Source organism: Mesoplodon densirostris, chromosome 2, assembly GCF_025265405.1.
Source record: "Mesoplodon densirostris isolate mMesDen1 chromosome 2, mMesDen1 primary haplotype, whole genome shotgun sequence".
In the NCBI taxonomy this organism is placed as follows: Eukaryota; Metazoa; Chordata; class Mammalia; order Artiodactyla; family Ziphiidae; genus Mesoplodon; species Mesoplodon densirostris.
The window spans coordinates 156,227,990-156,247,956 of record NC_082662.1 but is presented as its reverse complement, the minus strand read 5'-3'; the positions used below and the strand labels follow the sequence as shown (position 1 = coordinate 156,247,956).

General features: G+C 37.1%; 1 protein-coding gene across 1 annotated transcript in view; it reads left to right on the top strand.

The window, feature by feature from the left end:
* The window catches only part of RALGPS2 (Ral GEF with PH domain and SH3 binding motif 2), a 154,315-nt gene that overhangs the window by 45,201 nt on the left and 89,147 nt on the right, over positions 1 to 19,967 (top strand). The window contains exons 3-5 of the mRNA XM_060088552.1: positions 1,497 to 1,601; positions 2,606 to 2,656; positions 18,292 to 18,375. Coding sequence (XP_059944535.1) covers positions 1,497 to 1,601; positions 2,606 to 2,656; positions 18,292 to 18,375 — 240 coding nt within the window. The remainder of the gene's footprint in view (positions 1 to 1,496; positions 1,602 to 2,605; positions 2,657 to 18,291; positions 18,376 to 19,967) is intronic.

Genomic DNA, 19,967 nt, shown 5'->3' with positions numbered 1-19,967 from the left:
TAATGCTAATAGCTCTAATGGAAAAAATTGACAACATGCAAGAATAGATGGATAGTAGAAGCAGGGATATTGAAATTCTAAGAATCAAAAGGAAATGCTAGAAATCGAAAACGTCGTTCCAGAAATGACGAGTGACTTTGATTGGCTCACCAATAGACTGGTGACCAGTAGACAGCTAAGGAAAGAATCAGTGAACCTGAAGACATGTTAATAGTATCGTCCCAAGCTGAAGTGCAAAGAGAAAATAGAATGAGGAAAATGGGACTCAATATTCAGGAACTGTGGGGCAATGACAAAAGGTGTAGCATGTATGTAATGGGACTGCCAGAAGGAGGAAAAAGGGAAAGGAGCAGAAGAAATATTTGAAGTAATACTGGTTGAGAATTTTCCAAAATTAATGACAGATCCCTTCCTTTGTAATGATTTTGATATTTAGTTGCTACTGCAAGGGAAGCATAATGACAGGTGCTCAAAATTGATGTATAATAGCTGATAGGTTGACATACATAATATTATACCTCCGTAAATGAAACTTTGGTTAGTTTTTTCTGCCACTGACTGTAGCCTGATATCCTACCACCATTTAACAGAGAGTGATCTAAATGTTCTTACAGGGATGATACTCTGATTTCAGCCAACTGATTGCAAAATACACTTTTATTTTGTAGTACAGATGAAGTGGAAATTTAACAGAAATAAGATTTTCAGGGCCAAAAGCCACCTTTTGTTCTGCATATAGCAACAGCAAATTCAAAATTAAAGCAGAAAACGCTTAAATCTGTACTATAACAAGAAGAACAGTATCAATTGTACTATCACAGACAGACATGCACTTAACAAACTAGACTGGTTTATTTAGTTAATGGAGTTCTGAATGTTTTCCTGTGGTTTATGTTAGGAAAATAATTTGTCTTTTTCTTAATAAAAATTAGTTTTAAAAATTATAGGGCCTCCCTGGTGGCGCAGTGGTTGAGAGTCCGCCTGCCGATGCAGGGGACACGGGTTCGTGCCCCGATCCCGGAGGATCCCACATGCCGCGGAGCGGCTGGGCCCGCGAGCCATGGCCGCGGAGCCTGTGTGTCCGGAGCCTGTGCTCCGCAACGGGAGAGGCCACAGCAGTGAGAGGCCCGCGTACAGCAAAAAAAAAAAAAAAATTATAGATGGGTGTATCCTTCTCCCCTAACTTCTTTTACCCCATTTGAAAATCATTGAACTTGTTATTGATAATATCTTTTATTTCTGTTAGAAATGATAGGATGTCAGGGTAAGGAAAACTTACTCAAGAACCTAAAAATCTAAAGTTGAGGTTAGATTTCAGGTTGCCCGACCCTTTTCCTAGTGCTCTTCCAAGGAAACAGTGTGTTCTGCCCAACTTTTCTACGGCATTTGTTAACTCACTTTTCTTAGCTTCCTCAGTTTTAAGGCCGGTCTAGTTTCCATGACACTTAACTGCAAGACAGTTTTTAAATGGCTGCATTTTTTTTTCAATTTAACAGAAAAGTAGCAGTTCTGAGTCATTGAGTGACAAAGGTTCTGAATTGAAGAAAAGCTTTGATGCTGTGGTATTTGATGTCCTTAAGGTTACACCAGAAGAATATGCGGTAAGCCTCCCACCTCTTGTTCTCCAGTTTTTGCACATAATTTACATATTGGTGCTATTCAGTTAGAATTTGTAGGCCCAACAGAGGAGATTTTTAAAAACAAGAAACTACATGTGGGAATCGATGGGGAGAGTAGCACAACAATGGAGCAAGCAGAAGAATGAACAGAAGGTAAGAAAATCCATTGATATTTTTAAAGCAGCTTTGTAAGTTACACTATCAACTTGGTAAGTAATAATAAGTATTTACCTTCATGGTAATTGCTTTTGTCCCTACCAATACCACCTCCCCAAGCTAACTGTACTTTATTGACATATGTAAGAAGTATTTTTACTTTTTCCTAAATTAAAAAATTAAAGTTGAAGGCATTATTGCAGTATCATGAAGGATACCTAGAAAAACTTTCAATTCTTAACTGATATAAGTGTTCATTTATTTGTGCTATCTTTTTCCTTTAACTTGTTAGCAGAATATATTGATTTCCTGATATTGCATCACTCTTGCATTCCAGGAGTAAACTGTGTTTGGCCATAGCATATTATTCCTTGGTATATTGCGAGATTTTGTTTTACATCTCTAGCCACAGTTGAGATAGGTCCATGTGAAGTCCTTCAATATGAGTTGCCACTAGTGTAGAGTCAGTTACTTCTTATAAATTGGGAAGAATACCTTTTCATTAATGTCATATTTTATATTACTGTTTGAGTAGATGTGATTTAATAGTCACAACAACAACACTGCTCTACGAACCAGTAGATCCAAGTGTTTTTTTTAAATTTGGATTTAATGTATGACCATGTTCAAATTTTTAAAATTATTTTTGTTTATTTTATAGCTTTACCTCATTTATCTCACAAAAAAATATGAATAGGCATGAGATAATTAGAAATAGTTATATTTAATGCTATAAGGGCTAAATTTTCATTTTCTTAAGCCCTTATAAAACTGGGATTTCTTTCTGGTAAAGATTTGAGTACTCAATATGTTTTTACTTTTTATTTCAGGGTCAGATAACACTAATGGATGTTCCAGTATTTAAAGCCATTCAACCAGATGTGAGTAGTTTTAAGAACTTTCCTTTAAAATATACAAGATGGTGAATTATAGTATCCCCAATTAAGAAGTTTTAGAAGTGACAAATTACACTTTATATTAATTTTTAAATGTTTAAAGCTTTTGATGTAACTTATCTGTATATTACTCAGGCCTCAAAAACTCATGTGGCATTCATAGCTATACACTGTTGAGTCATAGATAGTACTGTTTGAATCATTTTGGTTGATTTGGCTTCATTACTTTACTGAAGTATCTATTTTACTGATGAGAAAACAGAATGACATTTGTCCCCGATACACAGCTAAGTGTTGGAACTGGCTTTCAGACTCTAAAAACTGATGCCTTTTCCACTCTTATCAGGTAAGAATATTAATATGATTTTGTATCCCAAAACTAAGTCATTGATAATACTGACATATTCAGTACCATAAGATATTTTTTTAGTTCTTCTGGGAACAAAATATAGTGTATTTGTTGCAGTATTTTCAAGTCAACTATAACATAGATGTTACAGAAAACATCTGTATCTTCAGTGGTATAGACAGTATTAGTCCTGTGTTTTTCAAGTAAGTTACTTAATGTCTGAATATCTCAAGTCTGTCACTTAACAAAATGAAAGGATGGGCCTGAATGATCTGTGAGTCTTTGTCATTTCCACAACTCTATGTTTTTCTAACTTTCCTCCCTTACCATGGAGGGCACCGTCAATAGAACCATTAGTTCAGCAACAGAGGAAGAGAAACAATCTAGTCTATAAATAAAGCACAAACAGAAAATGACTTTTGTATTTAAATGATAGTAACTGAAATATTCATTTCCTCACATCCCCGAACAAACAAAGCAAACTAAATTCTTTATAAAAATTACATTTTTTGGCCCTGAAGTTCAGCCATCTTCTCCTTAGACATATTTTTTTCCCCTTTTTTCTTTTTTTTTTTTTTTTTTTTTTGCAGTACACAGGCCTCTCACTGTTGTGGCCTCTCCCGTTGCGGAGCACAGGCTCCGGACGCGCAGGCTCAGCAGCCATGGCTGACGGGCCTAGCCGCTCTGCGGCACATGGGATCTTCCTGGACCGGGGCACGAACCCATGTCCCCTGCATCGGCAGGCGGACTCTCAACCACTGCGCCATCAGGGAAGCCCCTATTTTTTTCCTTTTGAATAAACTGCAATTACTATATTTCTGTTTCATACAACATTAGTACCATCCAGTAGAAATACAATGTGAACCATTTCTATAACTTTACATTTTCTAGTAGCCACATTACAAATTAAAAAGTAAAATTAATTTTAATAATTGTATTTATCTTACTGCATCCAAAATAATTATCATTTCAACTTGTAATCAGTATAAAAATTATTGAGATATTGTACTCTCTTTTTTCTGTACTAAGATTTTGAAATTCAGTGTATATTGTATAATTACAGCACATCTTTATGTGGAGTTGCCACATTACAAGTGCTTGTGCTTGATGGTCATTTGTGGAGAGGGGTTTGACATTGAAGATCTAGACAGTGACTATTACTTAAGGACATAAACTTCAAGTCAATGGGAAATTTTTATTTCCCTGGGACATCTAACAGTGCTTTGTAAACTTCATAGAAGTGAACCTTAAAATTTCCCTTGACCCCACTTCTTGATCTAATTTAACACCAACCCCATTAATTTTTTTTTAACCTAAGTATCTTATTTATCCATTCTCTCTCTACTCTCAACACCCCAATCCAAGACACCATTGTAACTCAGCTGAATTACTGCAGTGCCCTCTTACCTGATCTGTCCACATCCACCCTGACCCTTCTCAACTTTCTCTACCCAATAGCCAAGGTGATCTTTCAACATGTAAATCTGCTCATTGGATTCCTCTGCTTATAATGCTTCAGTGGCTTCCTGTCACTCTGAGGGTAAAGGCAAACCATCCTAATGTCGTCTACAAATCTCTTCAAAGTTTTGCCTCTTCTTACCCACTCCAACCTTATCTTACACCTTTTCCACCTTTTTCTGGTCTAGCTACAGTGGCCTTTTAGCCCCTCTCACCACTGAGCCTGTGTACATCCTAGTTAACTCATCCTTCAGTTCTCCGATCAAGTTTGACTTTCTCAGGTGAGCTTTTCTTCTCTTCCTACAGGCTCTCCCAGCACTTCCTAGCTCTTCACTGGACTTGTCAGTTGCAGTTTTACATGTATGTGTTGTAGTTCAACAAGTATTTACTGAGTGTCTCTTCTGTGCCAGGCACTGGCTTACACTGAAGAGACTAAAATTCCTGCCCTCATGCATCTTACATTTGAGTGAGGTGAACTAGCACTGTGTCATGAAAAACGTCGAACAGCCAGAAGAGGATAGGGCGGCGTAAGGGCAGTGGGAGTTGTGATTTTAGATAGGATGGTCAGAAAGGCTTCACTGAAAAGGTGTCGTCTGAGAAAGACCTGAACGAGGTGAGAGAGCAAGCCATACTGGTGTTTAGGGGAAGAGTGTTCCAGGCAGAGAAAACAGTACTGATACTTAGTACCATAAGTTTCATTCTTAGTTCTTTCGGTAACAAAATATAGTGTGTTTGTTGTAGTATATACAAGTCTGCAATGGCCCTGGATACTTTTCATTATACTTTTATTTTATGACTTTATAATATGACTGTGTGTTGTATTTTAGAGACAAGAAAAAAATCAAGGAAGGCATTACTTTTTTAAAGGAGACTAACATTTATTATGCATCTACCCATTGTAAGCCATTTATTATGCTCACATAAGGGAAAAGATTACTGATGTGAGGTGTGAAGCCCAGGGCAAAGGCCAGTGAGCTGCAGTGAGTGAGCGCGAGGGTCTTGTAGAAAGTGAGAAAGGTAGAGAGGGCTGGATGGCATGGTGCCTTGAAAACCATTCCTCTGAAAAAGATCGGAAACTAGGGGAGGGTTTTGCGCAAACAAGTGACATTTTCTGACTTGGGTTTTAACTAGCTCTTCCTGACTACCGACCAGGGTATGTGGGGAAGCAAGCCTGGGGGTGGGGAGGGGCTGGTACCAAGGACTGAATCGAGGAGACCAGGTGAGAGATGAAGGTGGCTTGCATCAGGGTGTGAGGGAAGAGGTGGTGAGAAGTTGTCAGGCACTGTATGTGCAAGAGGAGTCAAGGATGATGACAACGTTTCTGGCCTGACACCGGACACGTGTAGTTGATAGTCTCTGAGATGGAAAATTATTAGTATGGTGTTCATAGCTCCTGGGGCTGCCATTTATATAGAATAGACTGTGCAGTGTAGCCTGTGGAGAAGGGCCAGAGGAGCAGGTTTTGAAGGAAGAGCCTGAGTTCAGCTTTGGACATGTTTAGTTTTACCTGCCTGTTGGACAGCCACAGAGAATGTTAAGTTACGTAATATATACTAGCATATATTTTCAGTTCAGACTGGAAGTGTAAGTTTGGGAGTTGTCGGTGTAGGGATACTAAAGCATAGGTGAGATTACCAAGAGAGTGAATATAGATGCAGAAAAGAAGGGACCTATGTAGTGTTGAGGAGGAGCTAACAGAAGAAACTGAGAAGCAGCAGCCGGTGATTTAGGAGGAAACCTAGGTTAGTGTGAAATGCGATGAACCAAGTGAAAGACATTTTTTAAGAAGGAAGGCGTGATCAGGTATAAAGTGGTGTTAATCATGTGCTTATTTGTTTATTGCTTGCCACTTCTGCTAGGTTTTGAGCTACATGAGGACACTTAGGACGGATAATTTTGCTTTTACTATTTTATCTGTCTGGCATGTAGTGGGAACTCAGTATTTAGAATGAGAAAATGAACAGTGTTTAGTAAATGTTTGTTCAATGAGAGAATGTCTTAAAAAATTGAAATAGGAACCCTTGGAAGAAACGATGTAGCACCAAAATATTCTGATGTATCCATCTCATATAATCATCAAGATTACATTAAATCTGGCAGCGTAAACAGGACTTTGTCATCTGGCAGAAAAATGTTTTCTAATTTATCCTGAGATATCTTAAGACATACAACAAGGCATATGTAATGAGATGAACCTCTCATCTCAACCTTCAGCCTAAGCAGTACTGTTGAAGCCACCCTGCGTCCTCCCATATTCACCTCTCTTCCCTCCTCCCACCAAAGGAACCACTATCCAGTATTGATCTATATCATTCCTGTGCATTTAGATACAGATTTTCTGTAAGTATATGTATCCCTTAGCAATATGTGCTTTTGCAGGTTTCAGATTTTTTATGTAAGTGGTATCCTGTTTTTTTCTTCTTTAGCTTCTTATGTCTTAACATCATTGGCTAGCATCCATGTTTATACTCTAGTGCATTAATTACTGAGTTGTAGCACATTAACATCCTTAAACTTATTAAATACTGCCAAATTGTTTTCCATATTGTTTGTACAGATATTGTTTATTATGTGAAACTCTTGCTATTGATAACTTTTAACAGAAGATTTTTTAAACCATGATGGTGGCCAATCTAATGTATTAGTCTCATTTATTAGCATAAAATGGTGTCTACCTTATTATGTAGTTAGAATATTAACTTTACTAAAGAATGAATTATTTTTGTTAAATCCAAATTTAACCTCAAATATGAAAAGACAGTGTTATCACTGAACCCAGTAAATTTATCTTCATGTTTCTACCCATTATACCAATGTTCGTCTCTACTTTATATATAATTTTATGTAAAACTTAAAAAACTATATATATATATATATATATATATATATATATATAATGAAACTATTAAAAAGATCTTTAGTTAAGTTACACTAAAACTGTTTCAATCAAAACTCATTATTATGTGTGAATATCCACATGTAACTTTATTTCAGGTGACGATTTATTCACATTTTCTGAAATAAAATGTGTTCTAAATTTGAGCTTTGAAGATGATAGATTCTGAATCCAACTATGTGGTTTAGTGATTTTTCTTGCAAATTGGTGATTGAACCACACAGGTCTCACTCAGTTTTCTACAATAGAAGCAATTTCTGAGTTATTTGAAACTTATTAAAATATATAACTCCTATTAATTCCATTCCCTAAGTAGGTCCCTGTCATTCTTACCAGTTTGTGGCATTCTGTATTCCCAAGTCTTTCATATCAAGCAGAATTTATTTAAACTTTTGTCCCTAAACTTATTCTTGACTTGTAGAAAGAAAGGGGCAGCTATAAGAAGCACAGTTGTTTTCTCAGAATAAAGCTGCTTATCTGCCTGTCTGTCACACTGTCTACCTCAGAATTGCTCAGGGAAAATTCCAAGCCTTTTATTTCCCTCTAGAAACTATTGGCCTTATCTTTGAGATGTCAAAAATTATTTTTTATTATATAGAGACTGGCCTTAGTTGTCGGTAAAATACTGGCCAACGAAATCACATCTTGAAGTAAGCAGATTTGAAGCAAACATAATGCTAAGTCTGGTTTTTCTCCAACCTTGTATCACACTTGAAATTACCTCAGAGTGAAGGAAGACAAAAGAACAGATTTCGACACTTTGTTTCTTAGTTTTTTGTTTTATGGTAGAGAAGAATAGAAAAACATATTCACCAATGAAAAGAATTTAATGGTAAAGGAAAAGTCCAATAATTTAAAAAACTACTTAGTAGGAATATAATTACATGTTTGCTCTGATTTTAGTTTTTAAGGTCCCCTGTCTGAGTGATTTGTACCATTTTATCCATTTTTAATACCAGTCAGAAACCTTCGAGTCATTCTTTTCCCTTCTCCCTGCATCCTCTTTCCTCTGTTCTCCAGTATCTCCAGTCGATTTTACTTCCTAAATAACTTTTCTGCCCTTCCCCTTCCCTATCAACTCTGAAGGATATTTATTAAAAGAGCACAGTGTTTTTTTAGGGCTGCAGCTCATTGGCTCTAGAAGTATGAACATTCCTTAGTGCCTGTACATGGTTGCTGGGCCTGAGACAGGTCTCAGCTCAATCTCTTATCTGTATATACTGGTGGATCCCCCTTCATCTGAACACTTTGCCCTGATATTCCCATAGCTAGTGCTACAGAAATCTTAAGAATCTTCACTTGCCCACTGGCCCAAGCAACATGGCCAAATTTGGAAGCTTCTATGGATAGTGATCCCTCTCACACAAAACCAGTCTCTTCATTCTTCTCCCCTCCTCCTAATAAGTAGCCATTTCTTAGTGATAGGGACGGGAAGGAAACACAATAATATGGTTGCTGGCACTGAAGTTATACTGATTACAAGGAAGGAGAGAAGTTAGTAGTTCCATCATCTGCACTCACCCTCTGTTAATACGTCCTTAGAACTCTCACTTCCACAGAGTTGCTCCCTGTCTTTTTGTTCTTTAATTTAAACCAGTTTTGGGGGTAAATTTCCATGTACTTTGCTGCCTCTTTTTCTTTTTTAATCAGTGTCCAACATTCACAGCTCTCTGAATGGGTGCTCAGAAAATTTTTAATTACTTAATTTCATTTCCTTTAAACTTTATTTTAAAGCCCTTTGAATCCCAAAAGATAATTTTTAGTGGCAAAACATAAAAGCAATGAGCCAGAAGACATGCATTTCTATTTCAGCTTTGCCATCTATAGATTGTGCCAGTAATACAACCTATTTCATATCTTAAGCCTTTCTTAAAAAAAAAAAATGTGTGAAATAAGGGATTTTGGGCTACTTGACCTTTAAAATACCTTCTAGGGACTTCCCGGTGGCACAGTGGTTAAAGAATCCACCTGCCAATGCAGGGGACACGGGTTCAAGCCCTGGCCTGGGAAGATCCCACATGCCACAGAGCAACTAAGCCCGTGCGCTTCAACTTCTGAGCCCGTGCGCTTCAACTACTGAGCCTGCACTCTAGAGCCCGCATGCCGCTACTACGGAGGCTGCGAGCCACAGCTACTGAAGCCCATGTGCCGGGAGCTGGTTCTCTGCAACAAGAGAAGCCACCGCAGTGAGAAGCCTGCACACTGCAACAAAGAGTAGCCCCCGCTCACTGTAACTAGAGAAAGCCCACGCACAGCAACGAAGACCCAACACAGCCATCCATTAATAAACAAACAAACAAACAAACAAACAAATAAATAAAAATTAAATTAAATTAAATTAAATACCTTCTAGGTCTTTTGAGAAATTCCTGGAAGTAGAATAATTTTGGGGGGTGACTTCAGAGTAGGAGCTTCAGTTAAGTGTAGCCGTCAATCAGTAATAAATAGGACTTTGACCAAAACTGCAGAAGTCTTAAGGAGGTGATAATTGTTGGGGGTGGTCATAAGTCAAGTTCTTAGAGATTGGGGGTCTCACTAGAATGTAAATTCCACAAGGGCAGAAACTCGTCTGCTCTTTTCACTGATGTATCTATAGTGCTTGAATAATACTTGTTCAATATTTGGGTTTGATGAGTGACCATTCCAAGGCTTTATCCTGTACAGCCTACAGGCATATCGTCTTCCATTGCTTATCATGTTTGGAGTTATTTTTGCAAAAGTCTGTTACCCAGTCCAAGAATGTAACTTTTATAAAGTAACACTCATTCTGTGGAAGCAGAATTTTTTTCCCCTCTGCCCACAATTCAGAACCATTTTCTTCCCTACTATGAATTCTTCAGTGTTCAGGAAGGGCAAAAGTCTACCATAAGGGAAACACTCATTAATTTCAAGTATGAATTTTCTGGTATTTAGTTGAAGCTCAGCTCTTGTTAAAGTTTTCCCACATTTCTTATATGCATAGATTACCCCAGTATGATTTCTCTTCTGATTGTGAAGGTTTTTTTTCTTTTAGAAAGCTCTTACACATTTACAGGGCTTCTCTCCATTGTGAGTTCTTTCATGTTGAGGAAGCAATGACTGTATTCTGAAGATTTTTCCATGTTTATTACATTCATAGGATTTTGGTTTTTTTTTTCTATTATGAATTCTCTGATGCTCTATAAAGCTTGTATTTCTCCTGGAGGCCTTGCCACGTTCATTACACCGATGGGGTTTCTCTTCAGAATGAGTATTATGTTATTCAACACAGGATGAGTTATGACACAAAGCTCTCTTGCAATCAGGCTTTCTCTCCAATAGCAATTCTCTGGTGATTTTGATCAGTCTTAAGTAAGGGGGGTGAACTGCGCTTGAAATCTGTACTGTAGTCATTACGTTGAATAACGTTTACCTCTCTTATGAGGTTCCCAAGTGTTTATAAAGTGACAGGCTCTGACTGAAAGTCCTGTGATGTGTATTACATTCAAAAAAGAAAGTTCCACACTTTATTATTTGTTCTGGTAGGTCAATATAATAAGTCATTTAGGTTATATCAATAAACACATTAAATACAAAGGATAGATAAGGCCCTCCTGTATAATTGGGATACACTAGAGATTGAGGAAGAATTCTGGTTAAATGAGGGGAAGTACATAATAGGTCATTCTGAATCTTATTAAAACATTTCTGAAAAACTTACAATTGAGATATTTCTGACAATACGTATAAAGAATTTTCTCTATGTGAAATTTCTTCTGTATGCAAACAGCCTATAATCTTGGCAACATCCAAAATTCCAACATCAGGAATATCATAATTCTATCCTTATTTTAATGAAAATTATCATTTTCATTAGAATTAAAATGTAAAAATCCATGAATACAGTGGGAGGTTTGAAGAAAGCAAAGAAGACACGTGACTCTTCTTGTGGACTAGAAAAAGTTAGCTGTTTTGTTAGGAGTAAGGTGCAGCTGTTTTGTCAGTTCATATTATTGCTGTTCCTCACTGCGAACTTCCTTTATATACAGTAAGGGCAGGCTTAGATTAGAACTAGGGAAGATAACTGTTGACTAGGTGAGTAGGTATATCACAGTATCAGTGATAGAAGATAGCTTCTGCCTTTCTCTCTGATCTCCCTATAGAGGTGGCTTTAAGGTATTGGAAGGAGGGAGCTTGGGGGAGGAAAGAATGTGAGTATGTTACATCACAGAAAAGTGAGGTGGTGTTTTTGATTTAACATATTCCATTAGAATTATATAGTTTCAGGGCTTATTCTAACCATTAAGAATATAGGAATCGCGGTGAGCCCCTCATCTCAGGGTGAGCGCTCATCTGTGGCTGAGACATCTTTCCAAAGAGCCATACAGGCTGAATGCTAATGGCTGTACTATACCCCTGTAAAGCTTCCAGCTTTTGAGCCTAGGAATGCCTCAGCAGCCTTCATCTTCTCACTCTGAGGGCCCCCACACCCCACAGTCTTTTACAAATTCCATTGCTTTTTCTTTCCTTGCCTCAGTCTCTGTCTACATGCTGGTCTATATTGGCCTTTTCTCTTCTTCTATCTATAGGTATCCCTACAACATCACCCTTAGAGCAGTGCTTTTAAAAGTGTTGGAACCTACAAGATGAAATTTAGATCAAGAATTTGACTTTACAGAACAAACCTACAAGACGTAAGAGAAGCTGTGGCTCCTGTGAAATTCAGTAGTTCTTTCATAGGGTAGGTGGTCCTCAGTTGTGGTGTTTGCCTTCCCACGTGCTTCCAAAATAATCTGTTTAATGGCTCAAAATGAGTCCATGAATATACTTTCAAATACACTTTTAATGACTATTAAGAAATCGCCTTTGGGCCTCCCTGGTGGCGCAAGTGGTTGAGAGTCCGCCTGCCGATGCAGGGGATACGGGTTCGTGCCCCGGTCTGGGAGGATCCCATATGCCGCGGAGCGGCTGGGCCCGTGAGCCATGGCCGCTGAGCCTGCGCGTCCGGAGCCTGCGCGTCCGGAGCCTGTGCTCCGCAACGGGGGAGGCCACAACAGTGAGAGGCCCGCATACCGCAAAAAAAAAAAAAAAAAAAAAAAAAGAAAAAAAAAAGAAAGAAATCGCCTTTGTATATGTGAGTTACTGTTAGAAGATTTCTCTTCACTGCCTGATTTAAAAATTGCAGGTTGAATCCATTTGAACAAATTTTAAGAGGCATCAAGGCGGTTCTGTTTCATTTAGCCTTTGCTAAAACAGAGGCTTATTTACGCGGTGTACTCAACTTGAATCAGTCTTATTCATAAGTTAGACCCCCCCCAAAAAAAGGTCTTTTGAGTCACTAAGTTTACTTTAACTTTTTGGTGTTCGTGGGAAATGGTTTAGTATAGAATAACTTGACCTGGCTGATAAGCTGTCAGTACAAGATGATGCTCGTAGGAGAATTTATTTCTTAGATTGTAAAGTGTCACTTGGAGAAAGAGTCTAGGTTCTGAGACAAAAAGAGACAGAGACAAAGGGAAAAGCATCTTTTTTCTCACAGAGATATTTACTGGCTATTGAGAGGTTGAGGTGGGGCAGGGCAAAATTCCTTTAAGGCCAGTTAACCATAAATGCATGTCAAGGTTTAAGAAGAAAGTACTGAATGAGTTCCTGGAGTCCCAGTGCAATGCCTACTTCATAATCCATTAAATTGGTTTTTGTTTTCGTTGTTTTTTAAACTTTTTATTTTGAGGTAATTACAGTTTCACAGGAAGTTGCAAAAAATAGTACAAGGATAATTTTAGGTTCACAATATCAAACCCAGGAAATGGATGTTTGTACAAGACATGTCTGTATAGTTCTGTGACGTTTTACCTTTTTTTTTTTTTTAATTTATTTTTGGCTGCGTCGGGTCTTCGTTGCTGTGTGCGGGCTTTCTCTAGTAGTGGTGAGTGGGGGCTACTCTTCGTTGCGATACACGGGCTTCTCATTGCAGTGGCTTCTCTTGTTGTGGAGCATGGGCTCTAGGCGCGTGGGATTCAGTAGTTGTGGCATGTGTGCTCAGTAGTTGTGGTGCACAGGCTCTAGAGCGCAGGCTCAGTAGTTGTGGCGCACAGGCTTAGTTGCTCTGCGGCATGTGGGATCTTCCTGAACCAGGGCTCGAACCCATGTTCCCTGCGTTGGCAGGCTGATTCTTAACCACTGCGCCACCAGGGAAGGCCACGTTTTATCACTTGTGTAGATTTGTCTTATTGCTACCCCCATCCAGATACAGAACTATTCCATCACCACAAAAGATTTCTCATTTGTGCTACCCCTTTATAGTCACACCCATCCTACTCCCACCCTCATTCCCCACCATCCTTAACTCCTCCTGGCAGCCACTATGCTGTTCTCTATCTTTATAGCCCTAGTTTGTTGTTGTCTTAGATGGACTAGTAATATAACATTGTTTCAAAGGGGAAATGTTTTCTGAAGCAGAAACTACTATCTTAAGTTTTTTTTTTTTTTTTTTTTTTTGTGGTATGCGGGCCTCTCACTGTTGTGGCCTCCCCCGTTGCGGAGCACAGGCTCCGGACGCGCAGGCTCCGGACGCGCAGGCTCAGCGGCCATGGCTCACGGGCCCAGCCGCTCCGCGGCATATGGGATCCTCCCAGACCGGGGCACGAACCCGTATCCCCTGCATCGGCAGGCGGACTCTCAACCACTTGCGCCACCAGGGAGGCCCTATCTTAAGTTTTTAAGAACCTGCTTGTTCTTATTTTTTAATTATAAGTTTCTTTAGGATGGAGGGCTGCAATGGAATTTTAACCTATTTGCTCCCAAGTAATGTGACTGGAGGTTCATTTAACTCCTGCCTTCTTTCAGTCTGCTTCAAACAGAGTTTTATTAAAGGGGAAAAGCATTTTTTCATTAAGCTAATGGTGTTGAAATGTCCCAAAAATTGAATGGATTTTTCGAAACCTCTTAGCATTTCTTAGTTGAGGAGTCAGAAAAGCATTTTAAAAAATTTTAATGTAAAAAAATAAGGCCACAATTCACTAAGACCTTTGTCTGTGTTCCTTATCATAATAAATTATAATGATAAAGATAGGATCAAATGAGTTGATATGTCTAAAGCACTTAGAATAGTGCCTGGCACATAGTGATCTCTATGTTAGCTTTAACTATTGTTTTTATTGCTGCTGTTAAGACATATGTTCTCAGGAAGAAAGGACTTTTTAAGCACAAAATCAGAAGATGAGATCACACAGAAAAGGACAGGTGTATTGGCTACTTAAAACAAACAAAAGCCAACCCTCATATGCACATAAAGAAGATTGGGAAGATGTTTACATAGGTTTGTTCGGGTGGTGGGTTTATAGGTGATTTACGGCCCCCTAACCCCCATTTTCTATTTAACAAATACATTTAACGACCATAATTCCTCTTACAGCTGGGGAAATTAAAGTATAATATATAGAAAGGGAATTAAATATACCTAGTTTTGATATGACTCTTGTGAACTGACACTCAGTAGTGCTAGTATAAATGATTCAGTATTTCAGAAGGGCAGTTTGACAAGTATCAAGGCCTTGAAAATGTTCCTACTCTTTGACCTAGTGATTTCACTTCTAGGACTATATATTTAGGAAATGATCAGAAATGTCAGAAAAGGTGCAAGAATGTTCATTACAGTGTAACCTTACTTATAATAGGAAAATGGCTTATCAAATGGCTTGATAAGTTTAATAGCAATTTGTTAGAGACACTGATTATAGAATTAATATAAATTTGGAAATTATATTAACTGGTTAAAAAACAAATTCAGAGTTGATGGCTTTAATTCTAGGAATTTTGTCCTAAACTGTGACATCCTTATATGGTTGTATAAATAGGCTGTGATTTTTAGAAAGAACAAACATGTATTCCAGAAGTTTGATGTTTTTAATATAGTTATTATATGTCATTTTATGTTAATATCTACCACTAAATATTTTCTGTCTGTACAGGGAGATAATGTGCAGTGAGCATGTATCTAGGCTGAGTATCAAGTACCAAAAATTTCTTTTACTGTAGAATTGCTTCTGCCTTTTTTTTTTTTTTCCGTCAGTAATTTCGAATTTGGAAGTTGCAATTTAATATTTAGGTTTAAAAAAAGTAATTCGTATCTTCAGAGCATTTACTGTTTCTCTATTGTGTTAAAGTGATAATTTTCATCTCTTTCTTCAATATTCCCTGTCTCAATTGCTCAAGCCAGAAACTTGGGAATTTTAGTACTTCTGGATACCTCATTCTTAGCTTACACTGTGTGGATCCAGTTTTTGACCAAGTCCTGCCTACCTCCAAAATATCTTGAATATTTTACCAGTTTTTTCCAATATCCACTGACACTACCCCACTCAAGGAACATTACCTTTTTCCTGAAGTATTATAATATCATCACAACTATTTCCTCAGTCTTCCCTTGAATCAATTCATTCTTTTTTGTTTCTATTTTATTTTAAAATTTTATTGAAGATATGCATATATCATGTTTAAGAAGCCAAATATTTCCATAGGAGAACAAAATATAGCAATATCCTGTTGTTCCCACCCTTCCAGCCTCCACCCTTGAGCCCCATATCCATCCAAGTCTCTTCGTGTTTCTTATTTGGAGGAATTTATATGTTTTTAAGATAATATGTCTAAATGCCTATTGCTTATGATTTTTCAATTTTGGATATGATTTATTGATTCTCTCCTATAGAAGATGATTTCAGTCTCTTATTTTCTCTTCCTCTCACATTTACACAATTTACTTCCTCCTCTTTCTATGTAGTTATGTCACAATTTTGACATGAATAAGTAATACTGGCTCAGCCATTCTTTACAAGTGTAGAGGAAGCTAAAGAACAGTTGAGTCATGATTACTTACTTAAATAATTGTTTTCCTTGAGCTAAATAACTTACTTTAGCTTTCTCTACATTTGTCACTAATTTTTCTGCCAGAAGTGAATGTAGTGAGTGTGTTTTCTCAATGTGTTCAAACACTCCAGATATTGTTTCATCTTTGAGAGATGTCTCTCTTCGAATTTCCATCCTTGCTACTTACCATCTGGACTGTTGTTCTTAAGGTCTGCTCATTGCTTTGTCCCAGGATCTCCCTTTACTGTTTATCTGGGAATTTCCAATATTTTCTTTCTACGTTGGTTCCTTGGTTTCCTGGATCTTGTCTTCCTTTTTCTTACTTTGCTAGTTTGTTTTGATGGAACACATATCCTACTAGCTCTCTGGTAATAGGTGCATATAAGGCAAATTCTCTGAGACTTTCATGTCTGAAAATGAGGTATACTTTCATACTTAATTGGTATTTTTGTTGGATAAAGAATTCTAGGATTTTGAAGGCATTGTTTTCGTTGTCTTTTAACTTCTAGGGTTGCTATTGAGATTTCTGATACCTTCTGATCCCTATTTTTCTGTAGGTGATCTGTTTTTGTTTTGTTCTGTTTTTGAAATGATGGATTTTATGATTTCTTTGTCTCCAATGTGCTACAGGTTTTTGATGCTAGGCCTTGGTTTGAGTCTTCTTTTTATTTATTATTTTTTTTAAATCTTTTGTAATGGGCGTTAGACAGGTCTTTTGTCCTTTAAGTTCTGGAGGCATTTTCTTGAATTAGCATTTTTTTTTGATAAGTTACTTTCCTCTATTTTCTCTGTATTCTCTTAAAATTCTTTTTATTATTCAGAAGTTGACTCTAATGGACTCTTCTAATTAACATAATATTTTTGCTCCTACTTTTAGCTTATTGTTTAAAAGATATTATCACCTTTATCTCACAACTCTTCTGTTGATTTTTAAAATTCCTTATATTATATTTTCATGTCTAAAAGTTTTATTTTGTTTTCTAAATATTTCTTATTTGTATCCTTCTGTTTTTGCCATTTAATGGGAGAAATATCTGTCTGAAAGTAATAATTATATGGTTTTGTCCTCTTCTTTTCTCAGTTTTCTTTTGTTCTCTGCCCTAACTTGATTTCTTCAGAGGTTTTTCTTTTTTCCTATGGATTCTGTCTCTTTCTGGTGGTGGTGGTTGTATTACAGCAGGATTCTTAACCTATTTTGAACCTTGAACCCTTTTGGCAAACTGAAGCTTCTGGAACTGAACCCTTCTTTAATATCAAAGGAAATCAGTTCTAATAAGATACACTTATTAAAATATTTTTTAAAACTGTTCTTTGGCAATATATGTGCCTCTTTATTAACATATTAAGTAAGATTTAGAGGTGATGAGATTACATCTTCAAAGTAGTGATGAGGGTAAATGATATTTTTGAGATATCTGTACCAGTTGTAATGTGCTATGAAAATATCTGTGATTTTTATTAGTGACAAAGTCACATGTATTGACAATTCTTCTATAATTTGTAGCCTGCATGTATAATTAAAAGGAGTGTCATTTCAGTTAGAGGTTAGTGTAAACAAAAATTTAATTTTTTTTTTTTTTACATCCAAGTTCTTGTGCCCTTTGAATTCTATTGATAGACCCTGTGAGGGACCAAACACCCCTTTATTAGAGGTTTCTTCAGATACCTGGGGTCGTTGGCTGTCAGCTCAAAGACTGAGGTACTAGAAAGCTGATTGGAAGCTCTGAATGAATGACTGGGGCTTGACAACTAGTGGGCTTCACTGTATGTTGTGGGATGCTCAGCTTTCATTGTTTGTAGATAGATTTTTCCTCTTGGGATTCAAACGTCTTCAAAGAAGAACCCATCATTCTGCATATGGAGTATAAGTCTAATTATCTGTGTTCACATAGACAAGTAATTTTGCCCTCTTATATTCTAATAAAATTTCCTTTTGTGTTTTAACTGAATGGTTATGCTATTAAATGTGTTCATATTAAATAAAACAGTTCTGGGAAAGTACACAACTGTCTTTAATGCTTTGAAACCATTAATGCAGCAGGAAAACTGGGCTATTTCATGAATTTATATTTAATTTTCAACTTAATTTTTCAGGAGCTTTCAAGTTGTGGATGGAATAAAAAAGAAAAATACAGTTCTGCACCAAATGCAGTTGCCTTTACAAGAAGATTTAATCATGTGAGTTGCTTATAAAGTTTTGATATTTAGTGTCTGAAATTCAATTTCTCAGTTTATAATTTTTCATTAAGAAATAGTTAAGTTTTTACATCAATTCTAGAGCATTTTCAGCAAATATCTCTTCAATTGTCTCTCTGCATGATCTCTGTTTTTTTCCTTCTGTAATTCCTATTGGAAATTTACTGGAACTTGACATTCTTTCCTATTTGTATCTTAACCTTCCATATTTCATCTATCCCTTTGTGCTCTGTTCGCATGATTTCCTCAGATCTATATTTCAGTTCACTAATTCTTTTCGGATGTGTCAAATCTGTTTTAAATCTGTGTGCTTTTACACTAGTGTCATTTTTTTCTTATTTTTTAAATTTCTTAAATCATTTTCAACTTTTTATTTTATAATTTCTGTTATTATCCAAAGTCCTTGGAGTATTAATTCTCTGTATCTGCTGATCCTTACTCAAAATGGTTTGTTTTCTTATGCATTTTGTAATTTTGAATTGAGAGCTCATGTTCATTTAAGCTTTAGCTGTGGGAATTTTGCTGCTGCCTAGATTGAGGGTGTATACTGTCTAAGAGGCATTTTGTTTGCTTTTGCTAATACCAAGGGCTATTACAGAACTAGGACTATTTTTTTATGTTATATGTTTTGGTTGGGGAACATCTGTACTTCTCTGTACTGAAAGTTTAAGCTCCAAATCCAGTTAAGGGCAAGTTACAAATTCTTGTGAAGGCTTAATTTTCTCCTTCTTCTGTGTCATCTCCCTCTGTCAGTAGGTGAATTGTTTAGTCTACTTTTTCACCAAAATTGTAGCCCTTTGAAGATCCCTTAGATAGGAACAGACAGGACGGTAGAGGTGTGAGGCCTTATATTATGACTTTGAAGGAGTATTAAATCCCAAGTCCCGGGCTTCCCTGCTGGTGCAGTGGTTGAGAGTCCGCCTGCCGATGCAGGGGACACGGGTTCATGCCCCGGTCTGGGAAGATCCCACATGCCGCGGAGCGGCTGGGCCCGTGAGCCATGGCCGCTGAGCCTGTGCGTCCGGAGCCTGTGCTCCGCAGCGGGAGAGGCCACAACAGTGAGAGGCCTGCATACCGCCAAAAAAAACCCCACAAAAAACCCAAGTCCCTATGCTCTTGAGAGGAAATCTTCCAAAGGCAGCTGTAGTACCCTTTCCTTTTTTGCCTTTATTTCTTTTGTTTTTGACCTCTAGTGAAATCTTTTCTTTTCCTTTCAAGTTAGTTATACACTTTTTAAAAAATGGTTGGGGTTTAAAAATGGGGTTTATAGCAAATAGTTTCTCAAGTTATTTGGTTCACTGTATACCCAAAATGGAAATGAGTTAAAGTTTTTAAAAAATTAGATTAAACCATTATTAAATGGCCTAGACAAACATGTCTTATACTGAGTTCCTTATTTAAGCTATTAGCAGTTTTAAAATTTTTCTGAGGTGGTCAGAATTTATCATCACAGTAAAACTTTTTTCTTCACCGTACAAAAACATTGTAACAATACCCATAAATTTGACTTTAGATTTTTAAGCACTCATATTATTCTTTTTTTTTCAGATTATTCTTAAGTAAGCCAAAAGGTT